Source organism: Oncorhynchus kisutch, linkage group LG12 (assembly GCF_002021735.2).
Source record: "Oncorhynchus kisutch isolate 150728-3 linkage group LG12, Okis_V2, whole genome shotgun sequence".
NCBI classification, from domain to species: domain Eukaryota; kingdom Metazoa; phylum Chordata; class Actinopteri; order Salmoniformes; family Salmonidae; genus Oncorhynchus; species Oncorhynchus kisutch.
The window spans coordinates 16,743,757-16,771,078 of NC_034185.2; the positions used below are offsets into that span (position 1 = coordinate 16,743,757).

A 27,322-nucleotide genomic window follows, 5' to 3' on the forward strand; every position below is an offset into this window, starting at 1 on the left:
ATATGCATACCTATAGAACACGGATAGATGAGAACATCTTCGTATATAACGGAGGTACATGACGTAATGTTGCCCTACACGTGCAACACAGCATTCCTAACCTAGCCCACAATGTCTGCTGTGTGGATCAACAGTCAACAAGTCAAACAGTCATTTGAAAGAGTAAGAACATTTCAGCAAGACAACTCAAAAGGTGAAATCCATTAAAGCCAAGATAATGGAATTCATTGCCCTTGACAATCAACCGTTCTCTGTCGTGAGAGTTGTTGACTTTCGGTGACTAGTCGAGCACCAGCACACTTTTTTCCCCCCCGGTACTATTTTTCAGATGTTGTCATAATGGAGTTAAACAGTAATAACGTCACTGCTATTTGGACCAGCGATATCAGCCCCATGAGCAAGCGGAGTCTAACAGCACCGTGGGTCGTCTAGGATTTCGTACTGAGGAAAGTCATATTTCATGCTCATGAATGTGCTGGTTGTCATATCAATGGGATTTGAGAACATGTTTGAAACCTGAATATACTAGTTAGCTCCATTCGAGCAACTGACTCGAGAAATAAGCTCAACTGCACCTGCAGCAAATGTGATACCCTGTCATGGCATTGAAATGCCTGTTCAGGGGCCTCCCGGGTGGCGCAGTGGTTAAGGGCGCTGTACTGCAGCGCCAGCTGTGCCACCAGAGACGCTGAGTTTGCGCCCAGGCTCTGTCATAACCGGCCGCGACCGGGAGGTCCGTGGGGCGACGCACAATCGGCCTAACGTCATCCGGGTTAGGGAGGGATTGGCCGGTAGGGATGTCCTGGTCTCATCGCGCACCAGTGACTCCTGTGGCGGGCCGGGCGCAGTGCGTTTCCTCCGGCACATTGGCTGGCTTCCGGGTTGGATGCGCGCTGTGTTAAGAAGCAGTGTGGCTTGGTTGAGTTGTGCATCGGAGGACACCTGACTTTCAACCTTCGTCTCTCCCGAGCCCTTACGGGAGTTGTAGCGATGAGACGAGATAGTAGCTACTAAAAACAATTGGATACCACGAAATTGGGGATAAAAAAATGCCTGTTCAACAAAACTGACAGGGATGTAAACAAATGTGCACAAAATTTGAGGTGAGCTTTATGTGCGTATGGAACATTTCAGCTCATGAAACATGGGACAAACACTATAAAGTTTATATTTTTGTTCAGTGTAGTATTCGTATTCGAATTCCTAATTCTAACACCACCGATTCAGTCACATGACAGTGGAGAGCACATGCCCATTCTGACTTCGCCAATGCTATGCTAACCAGTCAGCTAGCAGCTAGTGTGCAACGCTGCCCCCTTTCCCGACGAGGTGGATGTTTTTACTGGCCCACATCGGCGAATGAAACCGTTGCCCTTAACAAAACTGCCCACACAGGCTGTGAACAAGCAATTTGGCGGCATTCTCTACTGTGTCGCCACCATGCTTGATGCTATGTACAAGGACCACTACTTCGATGCAGACAAGAAACAGGGTTTACGTGAAATGTTACAGACACAGCGGGACAAGATGGAAACGGACACAGTAACAGTGCACACCGAGGAAGAGAGGCCACTGACAGACAGAGCTGAAACTTCACTGCTTGACACGTACGATGAAATTCTGGTTGAGAATGAAAAGACTGAACAAATGAACATCGAAACAGCACAGCAAGTAAGTGAAATAAATATGTTTTGATGTTTTACTGGTAATGGGGACAATCGTAAATTCCAACAAAATAACCTTTTTGTCAATGTGGTGTGTGTATTTAACTAGGCAAGTCAGTTAAGAACAAATTCTTATTTAAAATGACGGCCTTCCCCGGCCAAACCCGGACGACGCTGGGTCAATTGCGCGCCGCCCTATGGGACTCCCAACCACGGCTGGATGTGATACAGTCTGGATTCGAACCAGGGACTGTAGTGACACCTCTTTCACTGAGATGCAGTGCCTTAGACTGCTGTGTCCATGTGTGTGTTAACTATTTAACTGTACTAGAATGCTTAAAAAGGCAGCTAAAATGTTAAATATTGGTATCAGGTTTTTTGGGCAAGGAAAATATCAGATATCGGCCAAAAATGTCATATTGGTGCATCACTAAAAACAATATATATTACATTCCTTTGCGGGGTTCCCTATGCCATTGTTTCTTGATGACACAGTCAGTAACTTACACTGTAAATAGAAGGAGTCTCTGCCTGCACACACTACATGACATACATCCTTCCAAAGCTGCAGACCACACAGCATGTCTACAAGTCAACAACTAACCCACTAGCTTTCCACACACACACACACACACACGCACGCACGTTTATCAGGCACAGAGTGCATGACTTACACCATCACCAGGGACAAGAGAGAACTCCAATGTGAGACAAATGCATAATTAACTGATTATTTTTAAACAGCTGGCTGGCAATATGCCATCATCACAGATTGAATCCCATGCTGTCTATCTATAGCACATCGAACAATGGCATCTTTAAACCCTGCCTGAATGTTGCCCCAGAGAATCACCAGACCAAAACAGGATCAATTCAAATTACCCTTTGAAATCGAATCCAGCATTGAAATTCTGTGCGTACATCTCTCGGCTGCCACGCTTGGCCTAAATAATATCCGGCAATTACTCTTAAGTCGACTTCCATAATGATTTCTCCCTCTCAGGAGCATGAGAGAGGAAAGGGAGGGAAAATCTATTCTAGCCATGCTTAGTGGTGCAAGAGAACCACCAAAACACAGCCATGTCCACTAGAGGTCGACCGATGAATCTGAATGGCCGATTAATTAGGGATGATTTCAAGTTTTCATAACAACCGGAAACCAGTCATTTTTTACACCTTAATTTTATCTTTATTTAACAATGCAAGTCAGTTAAGAACACATTCTTATTTCAAATGATGGCCTAGGAACAGTGGGTTAACTGCCTTGTTCAGGGGCAGAACGACAGATTTTTACCTTGTCAACTCAGGGATTCAATCTTGCAACCTTACGGTTAACTAGTCCAACGCTCTAACCACCTGCCTCACGAGGAGCCCGCCTGTTACGCGAATGCAGTAAGAAGCCAAGGTAAGTTGCTAGCTAGCATTAAACGTAATCAATCATAATCACTAGTTATAACTACACATGGTTGATGATATTACTAGTTTATCTAGCGTGTCCTGCGTTGCATATAAATCGGTGCTGTGCGCATTCGTGAAAAAGGACTGTCGTTGCTCCAACGTGTACCTAACCATAAACATCAATGCCTTTCTTAAAATCAATACACAGAAGTAAATATTTTTTAAACCTGCTTATTTAGCTAAAAGAAATCCAGGTTAGCAGGCAATGTTAACCAGGTGAAATTGTGTCACTTCTCTTGCGTTCATTGCACGCAGAGTCAGGGTATATGCAACAGTTTGGGCCGCCTGGCTCATTGCGAACTAATTTACGTAATTATGACATAACATTATGACATAACATTAAAGGTTGAGCAATGTATCAGAAAGGAAGGAATACTTAGACTGATGAATGCCACCCGTTAGATAAAATACGGAACGGTTCCGTATTTCACTGAAAGAATAAAATGTTTTGTTTTCGAGATGATAGTTTCCGGATTCTACCATATTAATGACCTAAGGCTCATATTTCTGTGTGTTATGTTATAATTAAGTCTATGATTTGATAGAGCAGTCTGATTGAGCGGTGGTGGGCACCAGCAGGCCCATAAGCATTCATTCAAACAGCACTTTTGTGCATTTTGCCAACAGCTCTGCTGTTTATGAATTCAAGCCTATCAACTCCCGAGATTTGGCTGGTGTAACCGGTGTGAAATGGCTAGCTAGTTAGCGAGGTGCGCGCTAATAGCGTTTCAAACGTCACTCACTCTGAGACTTGGAGTAGTTGTTCCCCTTGCTCTGCATGGGTAACGCTGCTTCGAGGATGGCTGTTGTCGATGTGTTCCTGGTTCGAGCCCAGGTAGGGGCGAGGAGAGGGACGGAAGCTATACTGTTACACTGGCAATACTAAAGTGCCTATAAGAACATCCAATAGTCAAAGGTATATGAAATACAAATGGTATAGAGAGAAATAGTCCTATAATTCCTATAATAACTACAACCTAAAACTTCTTACCTGGGAATATTGAAGACTCATGTTAAAAGGAACCCCAGCTTTCATATGTTCTCATGTTCTGAGCAAGGAACTTAATTAAACGTTAGCTTTCTTACATGGCACATATTGCACTTTTACTTTGTTCTCCAACACTTTGTTTTTGCATTATTTAAACCAAATTGAAAATGTTTCATTATTTAGTTGAGGCTAAATTGATTTGGTTGATGTATTAAGTTAAAATAAGTGTTCATTCAGTATGGTTGTAATTGTCATCATTACAAATACATTTTTTTTATTAAATCGGCCGATTAAATCGGTATCTGCTTTTTTTTGTCCTCCAATAATCGGTATCGGCGTTGAAAAATCATAATCGTTCCACCTCTAATGTCCACATCCATCCACAGCCAAAACGATGCTGTATCAGTAACTATGAAATGGACAGTCAAACAGAAGGAAAAAATAAGTGGATGGGAGCAACGAGGAAGAGCTCAGACTGACAGAGAGCTGTGGGCCCACCCTGACTGACTCAGTTGAGCACTTAGACACGGCCGAACAGAGGAGACTGCAGTAGGGAATGAGGAGGAGTAAGGTTGAAGAGAGCCCTTCAGCACCCTCGCTCTCTCCAACCCTCCTCAATAAGACAGCAGCCTAACTAAGGTTTGTGTGGGCAAAGTCAGCTCAACAGCCATGGAGAACCAGCCCTCAGTGTTAGTGGGAGACTGGCCCAGAGCGACTACAGACAAGTCCCTAATGGCACCCTACATAGTGCAGGACTAAGCTTAATCTGTGTATGGAAAACCAATCCCTTGGTGTCATCTGAAGAGAAGTATAGTTAAGATCTGACTCCCAAAATGGCTCCATATATTCCATAGTGCACTACTTCTGACCAGATGGAACCTTCAAAAGTAGTGCACTTTACAGGTAATATGGTGCTGGGTCTGAGTCCCACCATGGTCCCAGTTAAAGCCATGTGGTCTTGTTAAAGTAGTGGCAAGGACCCAAAAGGTCATGTCAGCCCTGACAAGTGTTAAGGACATGGCTCCAATTAAGTAAACTAAAACCCTGGATGTGTGTGTGTTGCAGTTCCCTCAGTACATTTTGCCGTGCATTTCGAGTGCTGTTCAGTATGCGTTTCCAGTGGTTGTGAAGTAGCCTTACAGCACATTTTGTGGTGCAGTGCTTGCTGGTGTTTTTCAGAAACTGAAGTGGACTTACAGGTAGACTGGAGGGTCTGTCCTGCTGGCTGAGGCCCATCTCCTCATGGTTGGGCTTCCCAGGGGTCATAGCAGATTGGGCCCTATTGACATAGCCCTCTTGTGACACCTCCTATACAGACAGAGAAGGACAGAACACACACACACACACACAGAGCGAGAGAGGGGGGGACAGGAGAGAGCGAGGGCGAGAGAGGGGGGACAGGAGAGAGCGAGCGCAGGAGAGAGGACGGGCAGAGCGAGAGAGGGCGGGCAGAGCGAGAGCGAGAGGACGGGCAGAGCGAGCGCGAGCGAGAGGACAGGAGAGAGCGAGCGAGAGGACAGGAGAGAGCGAGCGAGAGGACAGGAGAGAGCGAGCGAGAGGACAGGAGAGAGCGAGCGAGAGGACAGGAGAGAGTGAGCGAGAGAGATGCAGTTTGAAGGAGAAGTGAAACAGAAATTTACTAATCCATTTCTGCTGACAGAACGCCCCCCCCCCCCCCCCCCCCCCCTCTGCCAACAAACAACTGCCTTTAATCCGAAGAGCTCAAACATGGAGTGGAGAATGGATGATTTGTACTGTTTTGTTTACGGTACACTGTCCTTCTCTCAGCACATACCAAAGCTGCAGGCTAAAGTTTAATCTAGACCTGGTTTCCTCTATCGTAAATCGCTCCTCTTTCACCCCTGCTGCCAAACTAACCCTGATTCAGATGACCATCCTACCCATGTCATTTATAGATCAGCAGGTCAGGGTGCTCTCGAGGTTCTTTACCGTTCGACCATCAGATTTGCCACCAATGCTCCTTATAGGACACATCACTGCACTTTATACTCCTCTGTAAACTGGTCATCTCTGTAAACCTGCCGCAAAACTCTCTTAGGCCTCACTCCTCCCTGTCTGAGATATCTACTGCAGCCCTCATCCTCAACATACAACACCCATTCTGCCAGTCACATTCTGTTAAAGATCCCCAAAGCACACACATCCCTGGGTCGCTCCTCTTTTCAGTTCGCTGCAGCTAGCGACTGGAACGAGCTGCAACAAACACTAAAACTGGACGGTGTTATCTCCATCTCTTCATTCAAAGACTCAAATCATGGACACTTACTGACAGTTGTGGCTGCTGTGTGGGATGTATTGTTGTCTCTACCTTGACCTTTTTGCCCAATAATGTTTGTACCATGTTTTGTGCTGCTACCATGTTGTATTGCTACCATGTTGTGTTGCTGCCTTGCTATGTTGTTGTCCTAGGTCTCTCTTTATGTAGTGTTCTCTCTCGTCGTAATGTGTGTTTTGTCCTATATTTTTTATTTGAATCCCAGGCCCCCATCCCCGCAGGAGTCCTTTTGGTAGGCCATCATTGTGAATAAGAATTTGTTCTTAACTGACTTGCCTAGTTAAATAAAGGTTCAATAAAATAAATCATACTGATTAGTATAAACTGGCCTGCAGCCCAGTGACTCAGCAGACATGAAATCTTCTGTGGTTCATTTATTTTGTAGGATTTCCTCAAAACGAGAGCCTACCATTTCCTGAGGTGAGCAAATACTCAGGAGGAAGCCAGTCAGATCACTGAGAATCAGTCTGTTTGAAATGAGGCAATGAGAAAAACACAGACTAGTCCCATTAAGCCGGTAGCCTGGTGAGATATTTACAGACTGAGCAGGGCTGGCCAGGTTTCCTCAAGTGGAGTGCAGTGATAGCTGGGTCACAGCCAGGTCAGACACAGGCCAATGTTTACACTCCGAGGATGCCATCAGTGCTCTGTCGTACTCGCTCACATGCCGGTTGTATGGAACAGCTGCTCTGGCACAATAAAGACCACTTCCCTCAACAGGCAGGGAGGGCCAGAGGAGAGGAGTGGGGCATGTACTCTGTGTGTGTGTCTGGGAGGGCCAGAGGAGAGGAGTGGGGCATATACTCTGTGTGTGTGTCTGGGAGGGCCACGCACAGGAAACGAATCATAGTGAAAGTATGCAGCCAGCCAGAGGCCAACTCCACCCCCACTCAACTCTACTTGAGTTGTGCATACATTGGGATGAACATGGGTTTCATCTGCTGATGCATCATATGACGGATGATATATTGGAGTTGGGGTTTGTATGCGTTATAGAACAAAATCCTGAATAATAAAACATTTCCAATGAAATTCAGCGGGTCTGTTTTTCCATTCTTCAATACCTCTTCCAGATCATTAAGGACGTTCACACAGTGTAATGTAGGCATAGTGTTGTACAAGCTCTCAGCCAGGCAGGCTGACAAACAGCAATATTACAAATAGCTTACACATTAAAGACTTCCTTTGCTTGTGAAATGCTTGGCTACACAGTAATAAAATATGTTCCAAGGGAATGCGTTTGAGGTACGGAGAGGGATGCGTGATGTAAGGGACTGCGTTTGAGGTACGGAGAGGGATGCGTGATGTAAGGGAATGCGTTTGAGGTACGGAGAGGGATGCGTGATGTAAGGGACTGCGTTTGAGGTACGGAGAGGGATGTGTGATGTAAGGGAATGCGTTTGAGGTACGGAGAGGGATGCGTGATGTAAGGGAATGCGTTTGAGGTGGGGCGAGGGATGCGTGATGTAAGGGAATGCGTTTGAGGTACAGAGAGGGATGCGTGATGTAAGGGAATGCGTTTGAGGTGGGGCGAGGGATGCGTGATGTTATGGAATGCGTTTGAGGTACGGAGAGGGATGCGTGATGCGTGATGTAAGGGAATGCGTTTGAGGTGGGGCGAGGGATGCGTGATGTAAGGGAATGTGTTTGAGGTGGGGCGAGGGATGCGTGATGTAAGGGAATGTGTTTGAGGTGGGGCGAGGGATGCGTGATGTAAGCGAATTAAACAAAGCATCCAGTGGCAACAAAGCATCACAATATGTGTGAATCCCAAATGGCACCCTATTCCCTATATAGTGCACTACTTTTGATCATGGGACACAGTGCACTACTTTTGACTAGAGCCCAATGTCGGGGATAGGGAGCCATTTGAGTTGCAACATATCAGCTCTGATAGGCTCTATGTGATGGAGGTCAACAGGAAATACATTAGACTGTATCAGCAATAGCACAGCTATGTGTTAAAATGTACATTTTATTATTATTCCCCAAAGCAACCGTCCACTGGGTGCTCAAGAATACACCCGTCGCCAGCAAGCAACCAGTTCATTATGTAATCATGTCTATTTCACCTATCATGATTGTTGTGTGCCCTCAAAAAGCTGCATTCCTTATTTTAAAAGAGATTTGCATCTAACCCGTGTCTCAGTGCTATTCAGTTTTTTTTTTTTATAGGTGCTGACACTTAATCACCAATGAATTCTAGTGAATCATTTCAGAAGAAAACACTCAAGTTGCAGGGATCTGCAAGGGTGTGCTGTTACCATAGAGACGCAGACTATGAGAGTGGTAGGGCTGCCTGACCAGGTTCATCAATTCTTGTTAACTATAGGCCTTTATCCAGTCAAACGGATCCGGAGAGAGAAAAGCTACTCTTTACTTTAAAGCCGATTTTAAGGCCAAATTCATCCTTCCTGCCAAGCGTAACGTGACCTCCAATCTAAGCCGAGAGCTGCATTCACAGCGTCAGTAAAATGCAGAGGAGGGCTTGGACCCTGGCTGCTCCCTTCAGGAGAGCGTTCTTCACGGAGACCAGGCATGACAGCCAAGCTGCCGGGCTGCAGTCAGCCACAGCATGCATTCCAAATCACACCCTATTCCCTATGTTAGGAATCCCCAATTAGTGGCCCACTGGTGACTTTAGTTAGCTTTCGGACCCCAAAAATAGTGTGTGTGTGGGGGGGGGGACCTAAGACTGTAAAAACACCAGCAAATCGGCGCAAAGTGATTTTAATTTTGGAATTCTTCCCAGTGCACCCATTTTACCCGCTGTGCGACCTGACATTTTTTTTAGGAGCACCAGTATGCCTAGAAAACAAATCACCCAGACGGTAATTGTTGCAATCAATGATTACTTCACTGTACCGCAACCCGGTGCTCCTAAAGCGTTCAAGTTAGGCGCACACGTGCTCCTTGTAAAAACAAAAAGGCCAATCGTAGAGCCCTGAAAGTCTTACCAGGCAAAGAGAGATACTGTATATGTGATCCACGATTTCCGTTAGCTGGCAATTTATGGCTTTTGGCTGGAAAAAAATTATTAAAAGCTGAAAACTGTTACCGGCAAAAAAATCTAAAAGAAAAAGAAACGCACACCTATTTAGGCGAGGTGCTGGCTAGAGGTGCTGGCTAGAGGTGCTGGCTAGAGGTGCTGGCTAGCGGAGTAGAAAACTTGAAAATAAAAAGAGAGCCGCACACTCTAGGAGCTCAGATGCAAAAATGTTATTATCAACGTTTTTAATTATCAAATATTAAAATGTCATACAAAGAACAGCATACAAACAAATGGAGAGCATACGATCATAGATTAATTTGACTACACAAGCTTACAAACAATTACAATGGTAAAGTCACAATAATCACAAGAATGGCTTCAGATCAAAGTCTACGTTGAGACCGAAGGGAACAAGGGTCTTTAAGTTAAAGATCCAGGCAGCCTCTCGTTTTAACAATAAATTATCAGGGTCACCCCCTCTCCTAGGGAGGGTGACATGTTCGATGCCAATATAACGCAGAGACGAAATCGAGTGGCCTGCCTCCAAGAAGTGGGCCGCAACTGGGTAAGTAAAGTTCTTACACCTAATGGTGCTACGATGCTCTGAGATACGTACGTACTTTTAATTCGTGCTTTGTTTTACCTACATAATTTTTACCACAAGGACAAGTTATAAGATAAATAACTGCCTTAGTGGAGCACGTAATAACACCTTTGATTGGGATCGATTTCCCTGTTTGTGGGTGTTTGAAGGATCTACATTTATAAGTGCCATTGCATTGAGCACAGCCATTACATTTGTCATTCCCATCCAGTAGGGGTGCAAATAGATGTAGTTCAGGAATATCTTGGGGTGGTAAATCAGAGTGTACAAATTGGTCTCTGAGATTTCTGCCCCGTGAGAATACGACCAAGGGAAGGTCCGAAAACACATTACCGAGACTATCATCGGATTTTAGGATGTGCCAATGTTTGTGAACAATTCCCTTAATTTGGTTCAGAGCACTTTGAATAGCGGGTAGTTAGAACACAAGAATGCGTCTTTTTGCGAGACTGACCTTGAAAAAGGTCATGTCTCGTTTTGTTTTGAATTTTCTCAATGGCAATATTAATCTGATCATTCTTGTAGCCCCTCTCCTTGAACTTTCTTTGCGTCTCAGCTATATTTCTGTCGAAATCTGTTTTTTTGCAAAAAAATGACCCAGACAAAAAAATCATTTTGCAAAATAATGCTTTTTATTCATTGACGGAAATACATTTGACCGTCATGCTTATCAGTCTATGGGTTGATTTCATCATTTAGTGGAATTAAATTGGCCTGTGTTTATTCTTGTTAGTCCTCATGTATCTGATTTATCACACGTGTACAGCGTACAGAGCCTATTTTGAGCGTGATTTCTCCTGCAGCTCCTCACCTGGTTGCTGCTTCAGTAAAACCTGCTTTTAGAAGCCCATTCATTGCGCAACAATTCTAAATGCAATCGCGTGTTAAAAACAGTATTGGTGCACGATTAAAAAGAGCTACTATTTTTAATCCTCAACTGGTAATTGAAGCTGACTCTCCCATTCAAGTGCCTCACTCTCCACTTTACAATGTGAGCTGGAGGTAGTGTGCATTTTGAAAACAAACTAAATTGTTTAAAACCTGAATATTTTATCTTATATTATGGAGACATGTTTTACCTTGCTTCAAAGTAGCCTGTAGACAAAATCTCACCATGGAAACGTGGAGGCAATTATTTTAAAAAGACTTTAAAGGCAACGTGTGACTTTCAAGTTGGGAAGGCGTAGTTATGATTTTCGTATGTGCATTTTCGTGGAACATATCTTTTTTTTTTTTGTGTTAAAAATCAACTAACGCAACATCACCAGCCTCTGCCATATGCATTGATACACCATGATCCATTGGCAGCTAAAGAAATGAGTGCATGGAACTCATAGCCTATAGGCCAATGCAGCAGTAGGCCAGTAACTTCCATTGCTCTTTCTCCCAGAGGATTGGTGGTTATCGAGGGGGAGATTGTTGGGAAGATTTTTCAAATAGCGTACAGTGAGGAAGTACAGTTTTAATATATTATCAACACACTTTCCTACATTTCCACAGAGCAGGCCAGGTACTTCTATGCATTCTCAGGCACGCGCACTCCCTCAACTTTTTCAGGACAAAGAAATCAGATAAGTGCTAATTGCTCACATGGAACACTCCAAACAAAAGACAATGACAGTTTTTTGGTTATGAAATTAACCAAAACTTTCTCACAAGTGTAGCAGGTTGTGAAATCTGCAAACAACATTTCCACTCCAAGAATGAGAACTGTAATTGACTAATTAATACAATCATTAACATAAATTCATGGATCCAAATGACGGGGATTACATTTACTACTGATGACATATGTAATGAGGAATGAATCAAAATTGCAAACAATTCACACAATGAATGGGCAAGAGACAGCTTGGACTCATTTCTATCTTTACCACACCCCTCCCTTTCTTCTCAAGACACATTATCTACACACATTTCAGATGTGTTTTACTGACAGCCACAACTCAATCAGCTAGGCCTATTGCCACGCGCGCTGCCCAAACGGCGGGCTTTCCAAATTGGTCTTAAGGCCTATGAGCTTGCAATTTGAAACAATCCACAGCTCTTTTTTTAAAGAAGCTAAATTATCCTGGATTCCTCTCTTTCTGCAAGTACAGACAATTTCCATTTACTTCCCTATTGGACCCCCACTATTAGGGCTGAGCGATAGGGCCTAAAACTCACATTTACATTTTTTCAGACTTATGGGCAATTCAAAATATATACACATCTCAATTTTATGTTGTCTCTAAATAAGCATTGATGAACAATTAAAAAGGTCAAATCCACTGCATTTAAAACAGTCAGCAATAATGAATTCAGAGTTTGTGTAATCATACCGAGGCTGAATAGATGCCTTCCACAACCATAAAATAATTTTTTGGCCAATAAAAACTGATCAGGCTTTCAGTTGTTTCTTTAAAAAAGCCCTTTTTGTTACAAATGTAACCAGAACCATGCATAATGCACATTCACTAATAATGTAGCAGGTATTCTAGAAAATTAACACCGGTCTCAATCTCTCAAGCACAAGCCCACGTACTAGTTAGTACCCAGCTAATATTTATATTTCAGGTGTAGCCAACTTGGATCTAGGTATCATTTCTGATCTGAATTCAGCTAACAAGGCAAAACAGTTTAATTGTTATGAACACACCCTTCTGTCCATCCGGGTTGAACTGCATGCTAGCCTGTCCACTTTGTTCACACGTTGAAATCAAGTGGCCTGACTTATTTCTCAGAATGAGTTGCCGATTCCTTTGATAATAGTTATATGCTTATTGCAAACTTTTTAAAAAACAGACTAAACAGCTAGTATAACAATCTTGATTTGACTATAATGCTGCTAGCAATGCGTGGTGGCATAATGCGCACACAATGAACTGAGCATTTTCAAGAATGAATGTTCATTGGTACATCCATTGTAGTAGTGTCTGCTCTCCTCGAAATTTGAGGAGTAGAAACAGGGTATGGTTGGAAAGGTTAACTTCTCTATTACAGTAAAATAATGTCTTGAAACCACTTGTCAGAGGAAGAAGTGATCTCTCATCTTTGTTGTTGTGAGTGGTAGGGGGAGGGGCTTGGGAGAAAGTGGCGAAGCGAGAGCTTACACTCTCGCCAAAATGTGTCCAAAATAAGCCCAGTGCGTTTCTATGCACTTATTTGTAACTTAGGCTTGAAACCTGCTTTCCCGTCTTTGGGACAACAACTCCCATTGTTAAGGCAGAGACATGAGCATCTCGTTATTATATTACAGATCTCTGGTGTAAATGGGAAGGTGACCAGCACAGAAGGAGTGAACGAGACCAAAAAAACAACATGAGAACAAACGCTCATAAAAACTAAGAAATACAAAAAACTTGATTCTGAGAAAAACTTGATTATACGATATAGGCATTTGGAATAGTGCGCAAAAACATACATTTGAAATAAATCAGATATATCGCCCAGCCCTATGTAATTTCTCTCCTGTTCTATTGGTTTCATATCAATTTTCTTTTGTTGTCCAGAAGCCATCCTAGTCCTATTAGCAGCCCGTCCTAGTCCTATTAGCAGCCCGTCCTAGTCCTATTAGCAGCCCGTCCTAGTCCTATTAGCAGCCCGTCCTAGTCCTATTAGCAGCCCGTCCTAGTCCTATTAGCAGCCCGTCCTAGTCCTATTAGCAGCCCGTCCTAGTCCTATTAGCAGCCCGTCCTAGTCCTATTAGCAGCCCGTCCTAGTCCTATTAGCAACCCGTCCTAGTCCTAGTAGCAACCCGTCCTAGTCCTAGTAGCAACCCGTCCTAGTCCTATTAGCAACCCGTCCTAATCCTAGTAGCAACCCGTCCTAGTAGCAACCCGTCCTAGTAGCAACCCGTCCTAGTAGCAACCTGTCCCAGTCCTAGTAGCAACCCGTCATAGTCCTAGTAGCAACCCGTCATAGTCCTAGTAGCAACCCGTCATAGTCCTAGTAGCAACCCGTCATAGTAACATACCCGTCATAGTAACATACCCGTCATAGTAACAACCCGTCCTAGTCATAGTAACAACCCATCCTAGTCATAGTAACAACCCGCCCTAGTCATAGTAACAACCCATCCTAGTCATAGTAACAACCCGCCCTAGTCATAGTAACATACCCGTCATAGTAACAACCCGCCCTAGTCATAGTAACAACCCGTCATAGTAACATACCCGTCATAGTAACATACCCGTCATAGTAACATACCCGTCATAGTAACAACCCGCCCTAGTCATAGTAACAACCCGCCCTAGTCATAGTAACAACCCGTCATAGTAACATACCCGTCATAGTAACATACCCGTCATAGTAACAACCCGTCCTAGTCATAGTAACAACCCGTCCTAGTCATAGTAACATACCCGTCATAGTAACATACCCATCCTAGTCATAGTAACAACCCGTCATAGTAACAACCCGTCCTAGTCATCGTAACAACCCGTCCTAGTCATCGTAACAACCCGTCCTAGTCATCGTAATAACCCGTCATAGTAACAACCCGTCCTAGTCATAGTAACAACCCGCCCTAGTCATAGTAACAACCCGTCATAGTAACAACCCATCCTAGTCATAGAAACACCCCATCCTAGTCATAGTAACAACCCATCCTAGTCATAGTAACAACCCGTCCTAGTCATAGTAACAACCCGTCCTAGTCATAGTAACAACCCGTCCTAGTCATAGTAACAACCCGCCCTAGTCATAGTAACATACCCGTCATAGTAACAACCCGTCCTAGTCATAGTAACAACCCGTCATAGTAACAACCCGTCATAGTCATAGTAACAACACGTCCTAGTCATAGTAACAACCAGTTCCAGTCATCCTAACAACCCATCCTAGTCATAGTAACAACCCGTCCTAGTCATAGTAACAACCCGTCCTAGTCATAGTAACAACCCGTCATAGTCATAGTAACAACCAGTCATAGTCATAGTAACATACCGTCATAGTAACAACCCGTCCTAGTCATAGTAACAACCCGTCATAGGAACAACCCGTCCTAGTCATAGTAACAACCCGTCCTAGTAACAACCCGTCATAGTAACAACCCATCATAGTAACAACCCATCATAGTAACAACCCGTCATAGTCATAGTAACAACCCGTCATAGTAACAACCCGTCATAGTCATAGTAACAACCCGTCATAGTCATAGTAACAACCCGTCATAGTAACAACCCGTCATAGTCATAGTAACAACCCGTCATAGTAACAACCCGTCCTAGTCATAGTAACAACCAGTCATAGTCATAGTAACAACCCGTCATAGTAACATACCGTCATAGTAACAACCCGTCCTAGTCATAGTAACAACCCGTCATAGTAACAACCCATCCTAGTCATAGGAACAACCCGTCATAGTAACAACCCGTCATAGTAACAACCCGTCCTAGTCATAGTAACAACCCGTCATAGTAACATACCGTCATAGTAATAACCCGTCCTAGTCATAGTAACAACCCGTCCTAGTCATAGTAACAACGCGCCCTAGTCATAGTAACAACCCGCCCTAGTCATAGTAACAACCCGTCATAGTAACAACCAGTCATAGTAACAACCCGTCATAGTAACAACCCGTCATAGTAACAACCCGTCATAGTAACAACCCGTCCTAGTCATAGTAACAACCCGTCCTAGTCATAGTAACAACCAGTCCTAGTCATAGTAACAACCAGTCCTAGTCATAGTAACATACCCGTCCTAGTCATAGTAGCATACCCGTCATAGTAACAACCTGCCCTAGTCATAGTAACAACCCGCCCTAGTCATAGTAACAACCCGGCATAGTCATAGTAACAACCCGTCATAGTAACAACCCGTCCTAGTCATAGTAACAACCCATCCTAGTCATAGTAACAACCCATCCTAGTCATAGTAACATACCGTCATAGTAACAACCCGTCCTAGTCATAGTAACAACCCGTCATAGTAACAACCCGTCCTAGTCATAGTAACAACCCGTCCTAGTCACAACCAGTCATAGTAACATACCCGTCATAGTAACATACCCGTCATAGTAACATACCCGTCATAGTAACATACCCGTCATAGTAACAACCCGTCATAGTCATAGTAACAACCCGTCCTAGTCATAGTAACAACCCGTCATAGTCATAGTAACAACCCGTCATAGTCATAGTAACAACCCGTCCTAGTCATAGTAACAACCCGTCCTAGTCATCGTAACAACCCGTCCTAGTCATCGTAACAACCCGTCCTAGTCATCGTAACAACCCGTCCTAGTCATCGTAATAACCCGTCATAGTAACAACCCGTCCTAGTCATAGTAACAACCCGCCCTAGTCATAGTAACAACCCGTCATAATAACAACCCATCCTAGTCATAGAAACACCCCGTCCTAGTCATAGTAACAACCCATCCTAGTCATAGTAACAACCCGTCCTAGTCATAGTAACAACCCGCCCTAGTCATAGTAACATACCCGTCATAGTAACAACCCGTCCTAGTCATCGTAACAACCCGTCCTTGTCATAGTAACAACACGTCCTAGTCATAGTGACAACCAGTTCCAGTCATCCTAACAACCCGTCCTAGTCATAGTAACAACCCGTCCTAGTCATAGTAACAACCCGTCCTAGACATAGTAACAACCCGTCATAGTAACAACCCGTCCTAGTCATAGTAACAACCCGTCATAGTAACATACCGTCATAGTAACAACCCATCCTAGTCATAGTAACAACCCATCCTAGTCATAGTAACAACCCGTCATAGTAACAACCCGTCCTAGTCATAGTAACAACCAGTCATAGTAACAACCCGTCATAGTAACAACCCGTCATAGTAACAACGCGTCCTAGTCATAGTAACAGCCAGTCCTAGTCATAGTAACATACCCATCCTAGTCATAGTAGCATACCCGTCATAGTAACAACCCGCCCTAGTCATAGTAACAACCCACCCTAGTCATAGTAACAACCCACCCTAGTCATAGTAACAACCCGTCCTAGTCATAGTAACAACCCGTCATAGTAACATACCATCATAGTAACAACCCGTCATAGTAACAACCAGTCATAGTAACAACCCGTCCTAGTCATAGTAACAACCCGTCCTAGTCATCGTAACAACCAGTCATAGTAACAACCAGTCATAGTAACAACCAGTCATAGTAACAACCAGTCATAGTAACAACCGGTCATAGTAACAACCAGTCATAGTAACAACCCGTCATAGTAACAACCCGTCATAGTAACAACCCGTCATAGTAACAACCCGTCATAGTAACAACCCGTCATAGTAACAACCCGTCATAGTAACAACCCGCCCTAGTCATAGTAACAACCCGTCCTAGTCATAGTAACAACCCGTCCTAGTCATTGCATATTTAGATTCTAACAGATTGTGTATCTATGGCGGGTATTTTGATTGGTATTTTCCTGCCAATTTCATTTTGGCAAATGTTTGAAAATTTACATTTTATTGGCTGCTTCATTACAGGAGTTGTGTGTTCTGTTAAGATGAATTACCATAATCCACATATGATGTCTGTCATTCTGAGCATCGTGGGTAGATGCCCTAATGGGTTATGCACCCAATGCCTGGTGGGGTCTGGTGGATTTCTTAAATGGCGGGTAAATTCATTTCTTCCCGGTTACGTTGTCCGGCGCCAGATGATCCTAACGGAAGCCCTGATGTGATCGTACTCAAAATGTAAGCAAGGTTTGAAATTATTATGTTTTATTCAAATATTATATCGGTTTGAACTTCTTGAGGTCAATCTGCAGTCTACAAATGTTTTGTAATTATGTTCCGGCCCCCGACCATCCACTGAAGAAAAAATTACTATAAATCGTCCAGAGGCTGAATCTAGTTGATGATCCCTGCCCTACATAGTGCAGTAATTCAGACTAGACCCTGCTCTGTATAGGGAATAGGGTGTCATTTGGGACTCAGGGAATAAATAAAAACCCATGTCCAGGAGGGGAGCTTCGATATAGTCTTTCCTTTCTCCAGGCTGCACGTCAAGACGACACACACACACACGTTTCCCATGGTGTACGCCGGCTCATTGTCTCACCAAGACGACACACACACACACGTTTCCCGTGGTGTACGCCGGCTCATTGTCTCACCAAGACGACACACACACACACACACACACACACACACACACGTTTCCCATGGTGTACGCTGGCTCATTGTCTCACCAAGACGACACACACACACGTTTCCCATGGTGTACGCTGGCTCATTGTCTCACCAAGACGACACACACACACACACGTTTCCCATGGTGTACGCCGGCTCATTGTCTCGCCAAGACGACACACACACGTTTCCCATGGTGTACGCTGGCTCATTGTCTCACCAAGACGACACACACACCACGGGAAACGTGTGTGTGTACGCCGGCTCATTGTCTCGCCAAGACAACACACACACACACACACGTTTCCCGTGGTGTACGCCGGCTCATTGTCTCACCAAGACGACACACACACACACACACACACACGTTTCCCGTGGTGTATGCTGGCTCATTGTCTCACCAAGACGACACACACACGTTTCCCGTGGTGTATGCTGGCTCATTGTCTCACCAAGACGACACACACACGTTTCCCGTGGTGTATGCTGGCTCATTGTCTCACCAAGACGACACACACACGTTTCCCGTGGTGTATGCTGGCTCATTGTCTCACCAAGACGACACACACACGTTTCCCGTGGTGTATGCTGGCTCATTGTCTCACCAAGAAGACACACAAAGCTTACGAAGGGCGCTGGGACAGAGGAGAGACACGGAGTAGCAGGGTCAACACGGAGATCAGTAGACTGCCACGCTCTCAGTCTCTCTGATTGTGGTTTGGGTCAGGTGGAACACTGTTTTTATCCCTAAAGGGGGTGAACATAGAAGCGACGCCTTGTCTTGTTCAGTGGCCCCCGACAGAGTTCACGCTCTGTGTTGTTGGCAGCTGTGTTTCATCATTACAATACCCAGTTTCACAGGAAACACTGGTCTAACAAGCACAGTGGTGGCCATCTTGGGTCATTGGTGCTAGCAGGAGCTGTAGCAAGCACAAGGGTATCAGTCTAAATTCACCCCTTTATTTCCCCTATCCTCCCTGTCAAAAACAGTGTGAGTGGACACGTGGCAGGGGCAGAATTTGAACATGTTTCCCCCCCCTATCAGTCTCATCATCTAAGATATTTTTTTTAATACAGTTAGTGTGTGGGGATAAACAGAAATGTTGTTTTCAGCACTATTTCCATGACTGATCATGTCCCATGGCTCTCTTGTCCCTCTGCAGCAGACATATGGTGGGCAATATGTTTGAAACATATCGATATGTCATTGTTCCAGCCAGGCAGCACCACTGTTAACCTCTCTCTTCTTGTGTTGTGTATTCCTTCTCTCTCAGAACCACTCCTTTCACCAGAGGAACCGCAGGTATTACACAGAGGGTCAGGGTTTTCCCTTCATCCAAGGACCCCCCTGCAGGTAACTCTGCTAGCTGAATAAAAAAAGTACTGCAGCTGACTCGCTGCCTCATGCCTACAAATACGAGCAGCCAAAATGGCTGACTCAAACAGCCAGAGAGGCTGTCCTTGTCAAAGGTAGTGGGAATAGGGTGCCATTTGGGACGCAGGCAGAGAGAGAGGACGGGGAGTACAGATGGAACAGATAACGGCCCACTCTAATCTCTGGGGAACACTACAGCACAGAATTGGTTTTTAATATATTGCTCATTAAGTTTTTAAAATGAAGATGGACCTGGGTGGCCTCTGTTCTGGCTATAATCCCAGTAAACCGGTCTCTCCACAATGAAATCAACGTGTGTGTGTGTGTGTGTGTGTGTGTGTGTGTGCGCGCGCTTATGGGGTAAACACTGCTTTGATTACACTCATGGACATGAACTAGCCGATGAGTGCGTGGTTCAGAAAGGTCAGAAGTCTAACTGAAGTCCTGTCAATTGGCTAGTCAATGTCAATACACGCATGGCATTGTAGGGGTTGTAGTCTTACCTGCTGTGGCAGTGGACGTGCCTGCATGTAGGGGGGCTGTGTGGGGGCTGCAGGCTGCTGCTGGGGAGGGCTGGAGTACGGGGGCTGGCCTTGTGGCTGGCAGTACCCACTCATGCCCCCCTGCTGCTGCCTATACTGAGCTGCCATCTGCTGAGAGACAATAAAGGAGACATCAGATATGATAGGATCAATACTCTTTAAAAGCTCAGTCAATGCCCACACCTCTGCGAGACGTAAAGGATAGACCAATGGCCTTTAGTTCACCAAGACATCATCAGCATACCATTAAAAGATCCCAATTCATATACAGAAGTGAATTTGATTCAACTCCCAATCAATGTGGTGCTGTATAGCCTAAGTCATTTCCACTCAGTCACACTGCCTGCTAGGTTGTTTACCATGCTCTGTACTGAGGTTGACTAACGGCAGTGAGAAGTGATGAACAGGACCCTGGAGGGTTTCTCACCTCTCCAGCCTCAATACATTAACATTGTGTTGACATCAATAATACACACAGCCGCCGTGGCCCAAAGGGTACCCTATTCCCTATATAGTGCACCATTTTTGACCAGAGCCCATAGTGTGCCATTTGGGACACAGCCCCAGCTGCTCTCCTCCTCCTCCATTCATCTCAAGCTGTTTGTAACAGTCTTACGTAAGGTGTTTTGGGGAACAGCTGTTATTGGCTCATCCCTCTCTCTGCCTCACCTGGAGTCACTTACTAGCCGTGTTTCTAAGTCTAGAACAAAATACACAAAACCAGCAGTGTATAGAACAGACTGATATCTATTCTAGAGCACACCATCGAGAAATCTGTAAACACGATCAATCATAAGGTTTCTGCAACAGAGGCAGAGTTCAGCATTCCCCTGTTGGTGAAGGGTCCTTCCCCCTCAATGGTTCAATAGCCAAGCACAAGAACACTAGCCTGGTCATTCTATGAAACATCAGATATCTATGAAACCAAAGAGCATTCTATGAAAATGGCTGGGTTATTTCTGTCTGCAGCTCAAAATGGTAGCCCATACCTAAAGTAGGGCACTACATGGGGAATAGGGTGCCATTTGGGACACAAACAGAAACATGGAGGCCCATATGGGAGTGCAGCGCTGAGCAGTTTTACAATCCAATAGCTGTGTGCAATGCTCATCACCCAACAAGCCGTCAGCTCCTTAAGCCTGAGGGGCGTCAAGGCTGTTTTTCCACACATGAGCTCATGACTCTGGAACTGAGACACTGATGTCTGGGAGTCTAACTAAACCTCCCCTAGCTCCCTGCCTCTCCTCTCTCTTCTTGCCTCCCAGCCCCTCTCCTCTGAGCCCATTTCCAGGCCAGGCCAAGAGCATCTGAAGGACGCACCAGCAGCAGCAGTGGTGAGAGTGTGCTCTCCTTCACTACCCCACAAATGGAAAGGCTTTGGATTGGAGGTCGACCGATTATGAATTCTCAATGTCGATGCCGATTATTTGAGGGCCCCAAAAAAAAGCTGATACGGCCGAATTTTAAAATGTATTTGTAATAATGAAAATTACAGCAATACTGAATGAACACTTATTTTAACTTAATATAATACGTCAATAAAATCAATTTAGCCTCAAATAAAATAATGAAATATGTTCAGTTGGAGAAGAAAGTAAAAGTGTCCTGTAAAAAAGCTAACGTTTAAGTTCCTTGCTCAGAACATATGAAAGCTGGTGGTTCGTTTTAACATGAGTCTTCAATATTCCCAGATAAGAAGTTTTAGGCTGTAGTTATTATAGGAATTATAGGACTATTTCCCTCTATACCATTTGTATTTCATTAACCTTTAACTATTGGATGTTATTATAGGCACTTTAGTATTGCCAGTGTAACAGTATAGCTTCCGTCCCTCTCCTCGCTCCTCCCTGGGCTCGAACCAGCAACACAACGACAATTAGCGCGCACTAACTAGCTAGCCATTTCACTTTGGTTACACGAGCCTCATCTCGGGAGTTGATAGGCTTGAAGTCATAAACAGCGCAATGCTTGACGCACAACGAAGAGCTGCTGGAAAAACGCACAAAAGTGCTGTTTGAATGAATGTTTACGCACCTGCTTCTGCCTACGACCGCTCAGTCAGATACTTAGACACTTGTATGCTCAGTCAGATTATATGCAACGCAGGACACGCTAGATAAAATCTAGTAATATCATCAACCATGTGTAGTTAACTAGTGATTATGATTGATTGTTTTTTAGAAGATAAGTTTAATGATAGCTAGCATTAAGCTAGCACTTACCTTGGCTTACTGCATTCGCGTAACAGGCAGTCAGTCTCCTTGTGGAGTGCAACGAGAGAGAGGCAGGTCGTTATTGCGTGGGACTAGTTAACTGTAAGGATGCAAGATTGGATCCCCCGAGCAGACAAGGTGAAAATCTGTCGTTCTGTCCCTGAACAAGGCAGTTAACCCACCGTTCCTAGGCCGTCATTGAAAATAAGAATGTGTTCTTAACGGACTTGCCTAGTTAAATAAATAAATAATAAAAAATTGGCGCCCAAAAATACCAATTTCCGATTGTTATGAAAACTTGAAATCGGCCCTAATTAATCGGTCGACCTCTAGTATGTACGTACGGTCACTGTGGGGACGACATCGTCGATGCACTTATTGATGAAGCTAATGACTGATGTGGTGTACTCAATGCCATCGGAAGAATCCCGGAACATGTTCCAGTCTGTGCTAGCAAAACAGTCCTGTAGTTTAGCATCTGCTTCATCTGACCACTTTTTTTATTGATCCTAGTCACTGGTGCTTCCTGCTTTCATTTTTGCATGTAAACAGGAGGATAGAATTATGGTCAGACTTGCCAAATGGAGGGAGAGCTTTGTATGCGTCCGTTTGTGTAGTAAAGGTGTTCCAGAGGCCCCCCCCCCCCCTCGCACATTTAGCATGCTGATAGAAATTTGGTGAAACGGATTTAAGTTTCCCTGCATTAAAATCCCCGGCTACTAGGAGTGCCGCCTCTGGTTGAGCGGTTTGTTTGTTTTTTGCTTATGGCAGAATACAGCTCATTCAATGTGGTCTTAGTGCCAGCCTCTAAACAGCTACGAAAAATACAGATGAAAACTCTCTAGGTAGATAGCGTGGTCTACAGCTTATCATGAGATACCCTACCTCAGGCAAGCAATAGCTCGAAACTTCCTTAGATATTGTGCACCAGCTGTTATTTACAAAAATGCATAGCCCACCACCCCTAGTCTTACCAGACGCCGCTGTTCTATCCTGCCAGTACAGTGTATAACCAGCCAGCTGTATGTTGATAGTGTCGTCGTTCAGCCACGACTCCGTGAAGCATAAGATAATACAGTTTTGAATCAGGGACTGATGACACTAGGGGAATATCCCAAATGGCACCATATTCCCTTTACAGAGCCCTGATTAATAGTAGTGCACCATAGAGGGAATAGGGTGCCATTTAGGACAGTTGACACCAGACCAAAGACAGCAGGATGCAAGGGAAGACATAGCAAGAAGGGAAGCCAGCCTGTATAGTAGACTGAGGAAAATCCATTCCTAATTATCATGAAATATTAAGGTTGATCTCTGAATGACATCTCGAATACGGGCATGTCTTCTCTGCTGCATCTCTTCTCTCCGTGCTGGCTGGCTGGCCGGCCCCCCCCCACCCCACCCCCCCACCCCACCCCCCCACCCCCCTCGGGAACACAATCAATATAAAATAGCAACGCGGGGCCCCGGTGGTATCTGAATAGTTGAAGCATCCAATTTCAGGTGGGATCCATGAGGTAATGGAGAAGGGGCCATCTGGGGCCCGGCGCTGATAAAAGTCATTATATGCTCCGTCTCTCTCCGAGACGGAAAAGCAAGCAGAGCTGACACTAACACGGAGCCCTAGGGGCAAACTGGAAAATGCTGCTGATTTCTAATGATGTAATGATGTGATAGTGGTTTTCTGCCATCGTCGAGATGACGTTTTCTTTGGGCAACGCAATTTCTGCTGGTGTTGTGAATATTTACATGTAGGTGATTTAGCAGATACGTATCCAGTGCCACAAAGGCAGTAACAATATGACATTGGTATATGACAAGATTACAACTGCAGAACCATTCCTAGTGTGTGTGTGTCGTGCATGGCCCATGCCAAAGTGGAGGGCATAGAAAGCTGTTGTCTATTCATATCAACAAGGGTTTCCATACTTTTTTTCAGCACCTGTCACTGGAAGGATAATGGCTGGAATGAAAGAGGGCCAACTGTGAAACAGAACAGCAGCAAAGCCCAGGGAATTTACTTCAATCAGCAAAACAAACAGTGTGTGTGTGTGTGTGTGTGTAATATATATATATATATATATATAAATAATTAAGAGAGAGCGAGAACAGTACACAAATACTACTGGTGAGGCAGACTTTAGTCCTTATTTAGGACCATCATACCAGCCTGGTCCCATGTGAGGGCCACTGCTAGGCCGTCTCTGGAGGAGCGTTAAGAGCCAAGTCCAACATTCTGTCCGGGGGCTAAATATAGCAGCAGTGCAGTCTGACTCTAACCAGAATAGACTGACTCAGCCCAGCCCACACTGCTTTGCCAGCCATGCTGCATGTCAACAGATCCCTACACTCAGTCAGAGCCCTGCCACCCACACAGGGGTTGTGTGACAACCTATTCCATATATATATATATATATATATATATATATATATATATATAGCCTACATTGCAATGGCAGACATTTAGGCAGTGGTTGACTAGCCTAAATGGAGAACATACCTGCTGCTGTTGAGGATACTGCATTCCACTCATGCCCATCTGACCCCTCCCAGGCATTCCCATTGGGTAGCGGTGAGGAGAAGGTGATCCATATGGTTGGCCAGGGTAGGAGCCGCCCCCGCCCTGCTGTTGCTGGGAGTAAGGGTTGTTGCCCATGCCGTACAGCTGAGCGCGCTTCATCGCCATGGTGTCTATTGGTGGCACCTAACAGAGAGAGATGGGAGAAGTTAGCATAAGATTGGGCTTACTATGCTTTAGACATTGTATAATACAACCAACAGCTTGCAAGGTCAAAGGTCCCTTCCTTCTCATTCGCGGCAGGTAGCCTAGTGGTTAGAGCATTGGACTCGTAACCGAAAGGTTGCAAGATCAAATCCACGAGCTGACAAGGTCTGTCGTTCTGCCTCTGAACAAGGCAGTTAACCCACTGTTCCTAGACCAGTTAACCCACTGTTCCTAGGCCATCATTGTAAATAATTGTAAAATTTATTCTTAACTGACTTGCCTAGTTAAATAAAAAGGTATAAAAATATATCTAGAGTCTAGCCTAGACTAGAACAAAATTAGTAAGAAAACGATAGCAACATGGTCCAATTCTGACCATCACTACTCAACTTCCAGTATATGACAGCTGGCCAGGATTGAAGTAGGCCTATTCACCATGCCTTGCAAATGGCAAAAGTAGTTTTTAAATGTTTCAATACATCAGATTTCTCCATCACTCCATCGGAGTCCTATTAAATAGCCTGGGGTTCATAGTCAGGTCCAGGGGTAGGCAAAGATATCCAGGATAATGTGCCGTCAAGTGCTTTAGGAGTCAGGTTATTCTCGAGAGGCTCGGCAGGCTGTGCCAAAAAAGAGTGAGAGCAATTCAAACTAATCTTCTCATGTCACTGCTAAATTCAGGCCAATTGAAGAAGCACTTAAAGAAAATGTGAGCAATCGAGAAAGCCCAAGGGGCCACTTTAAACGAACAGTCTGGGTGTCAGCAGTCATGCCTGGGCACCCTGCGATTTTAACACAGACTCACTAAATGACAGTTAAGGGTAGGTTATCCAGAATAAAAATGATTCAAATGTTTTCGCTGTAGCTCAGATGGGATTATGAGCAATGAAAGCAAGTTGGAGGATGTTGTACCAACAATCCTTTGTAGAAGTATTGTACACCTGGCAGTACGCCTAATTTGAATTAATCAACTTTTTTCAAAGACAGAAACAAAGCAATATTTTTATTTTACACTTGCCAGAATCCATTTGGTAAACTCAAATGACTAACAGTCTTAAAATAAAACCTCACTACAAAAAAGACAGACTAGATCATCAGATAGAGAAAAGGCTACTTAAATCCTAAACACTACACTTTCTGAACTAAATACATACACAACACTTCGTCTACACAAGAATGCGCTTTTCAGGTACCAGCAGTAAACAGTCAATTTTGTGTTGTTCTTACTCCATTTTATGACCTGTAACTGGTTTCAATCCGTTCGTAAACACCACACATGGTGTTGTAGGTCCATTATTTTGAGAAAGTCTCACCCCACAAATGAAAGACTGGAGAAAATAGCTGCAGAGCAAAGAATGTGATTTTTTAAAAACACAAATAGGTCAAGCTTGTTTTCGTATTTTCCCTGTATTAGGAGTCCAGTGAGCAAAAAAAATCACTACATTTCTCCCAGGTAAACACTTCTGTCTGCTAATCTACCAAACGAGGGCTTGCTGTCAATGTGAATGAGGCCATTCAGATGGGGAAATCCTACCTACAAATCAGCAAAATAAAAGGATTGCATCCTAAATGGCACCCTATTCCCTTTATAGTGCACTACTTTTGACCAGAAACATATGGGTCCTGGTCAAAAGTAGAGCACTGTATATGAAATAGAGTGACATTCAGGACAGATTAAATACTGAGTCAGAGTGCCATGTGTTCAATTCACACCACGAGGGTGGGGAGGAGACATCAAACCTGCCTCTGGAGAGGGAGGAGAAACTATGAAGAGAAACCCCTCTACTTTAGGCCAGCACAATTCTTACAAGTCTGTCAGAAATATGCCTGGGATGAGTTCCTAAAACACAATCTCAGGTTTGTCTGTAACCCTACACTACGGGTAACCAAAGAGCACAGGACGAACCCTCTCCAACCCACAATGAAGTGGACGTCCAGACTCACTGACGTCCAAACTTGAATGGTTTGCCTGTGGACATCACAGGCAAACCACCGCATTTACCACATCATCTGGCTATATCCACACACTGCATCTACAACGCAAACATATCCACTTGTCAAAATGTAATAAAACTAGAGCTTTGACGGCAAGAATGTCAGAGACCAAAGCCAGCATGACTCCCTTCATAGTGTTTCTGATGCACCAAAGTCCATGTGCTCAAAGCCAGAATGAGAGAGAGTTGCGGGGAAAAAAGGACATGTCCTCTTTTAAAAAGACTAATTTAAGACTCAATTACAATACCTCAGTGAAGATGATAGACTTTCAAAGCAGAAATGTTTATTATAGCCTTGTCAGTAACAGGATCTCAGAGCATGCTGGAGACAGCAGGAATTAGCTAGTGAATACAAGAATAACTTCCATCTGAA

General features: G+C 44.3%; 1 protein-coding gene across 5 annotated transcripts in view; it reads right to left on the minus strand.

Annotated features, from left to right (window-relative positions):
- LOC109900605 (AT-rich interactive domain-containing protein 1B) overlaps positions 1-27,322 on the minus strand; it is a 92,250-nt gene that overhangs the window by 60,778 nt on the left and 4,150 nt on the right. For 2 of the 5 annotated variants that reach the window (XM_031836987.1, XM_031836990.1), the window contains exons 2-4: positions 24,731-24,934; positions 19,979-20,128; positions 5,308-5,418 (exon numbers count right to left, since the gene is read on the minus strand). In XM_031836987.1, the coding sequence (XP_031692847.1) occupies positions 5,308-5,418; positions 19,979-20,128; positions 24,731-24,934 (465 nt within the window). The remainder of the gene's footprint in view (positions 1-5,307; positions 5,419-19,978; positions 20,129-24,730; positions 24,935-27,322) is intronic. The other 3 variants (XM_031836988.1, XM_031836991.1, XM_031836989.1) reach the window with 3 other exon arrangements.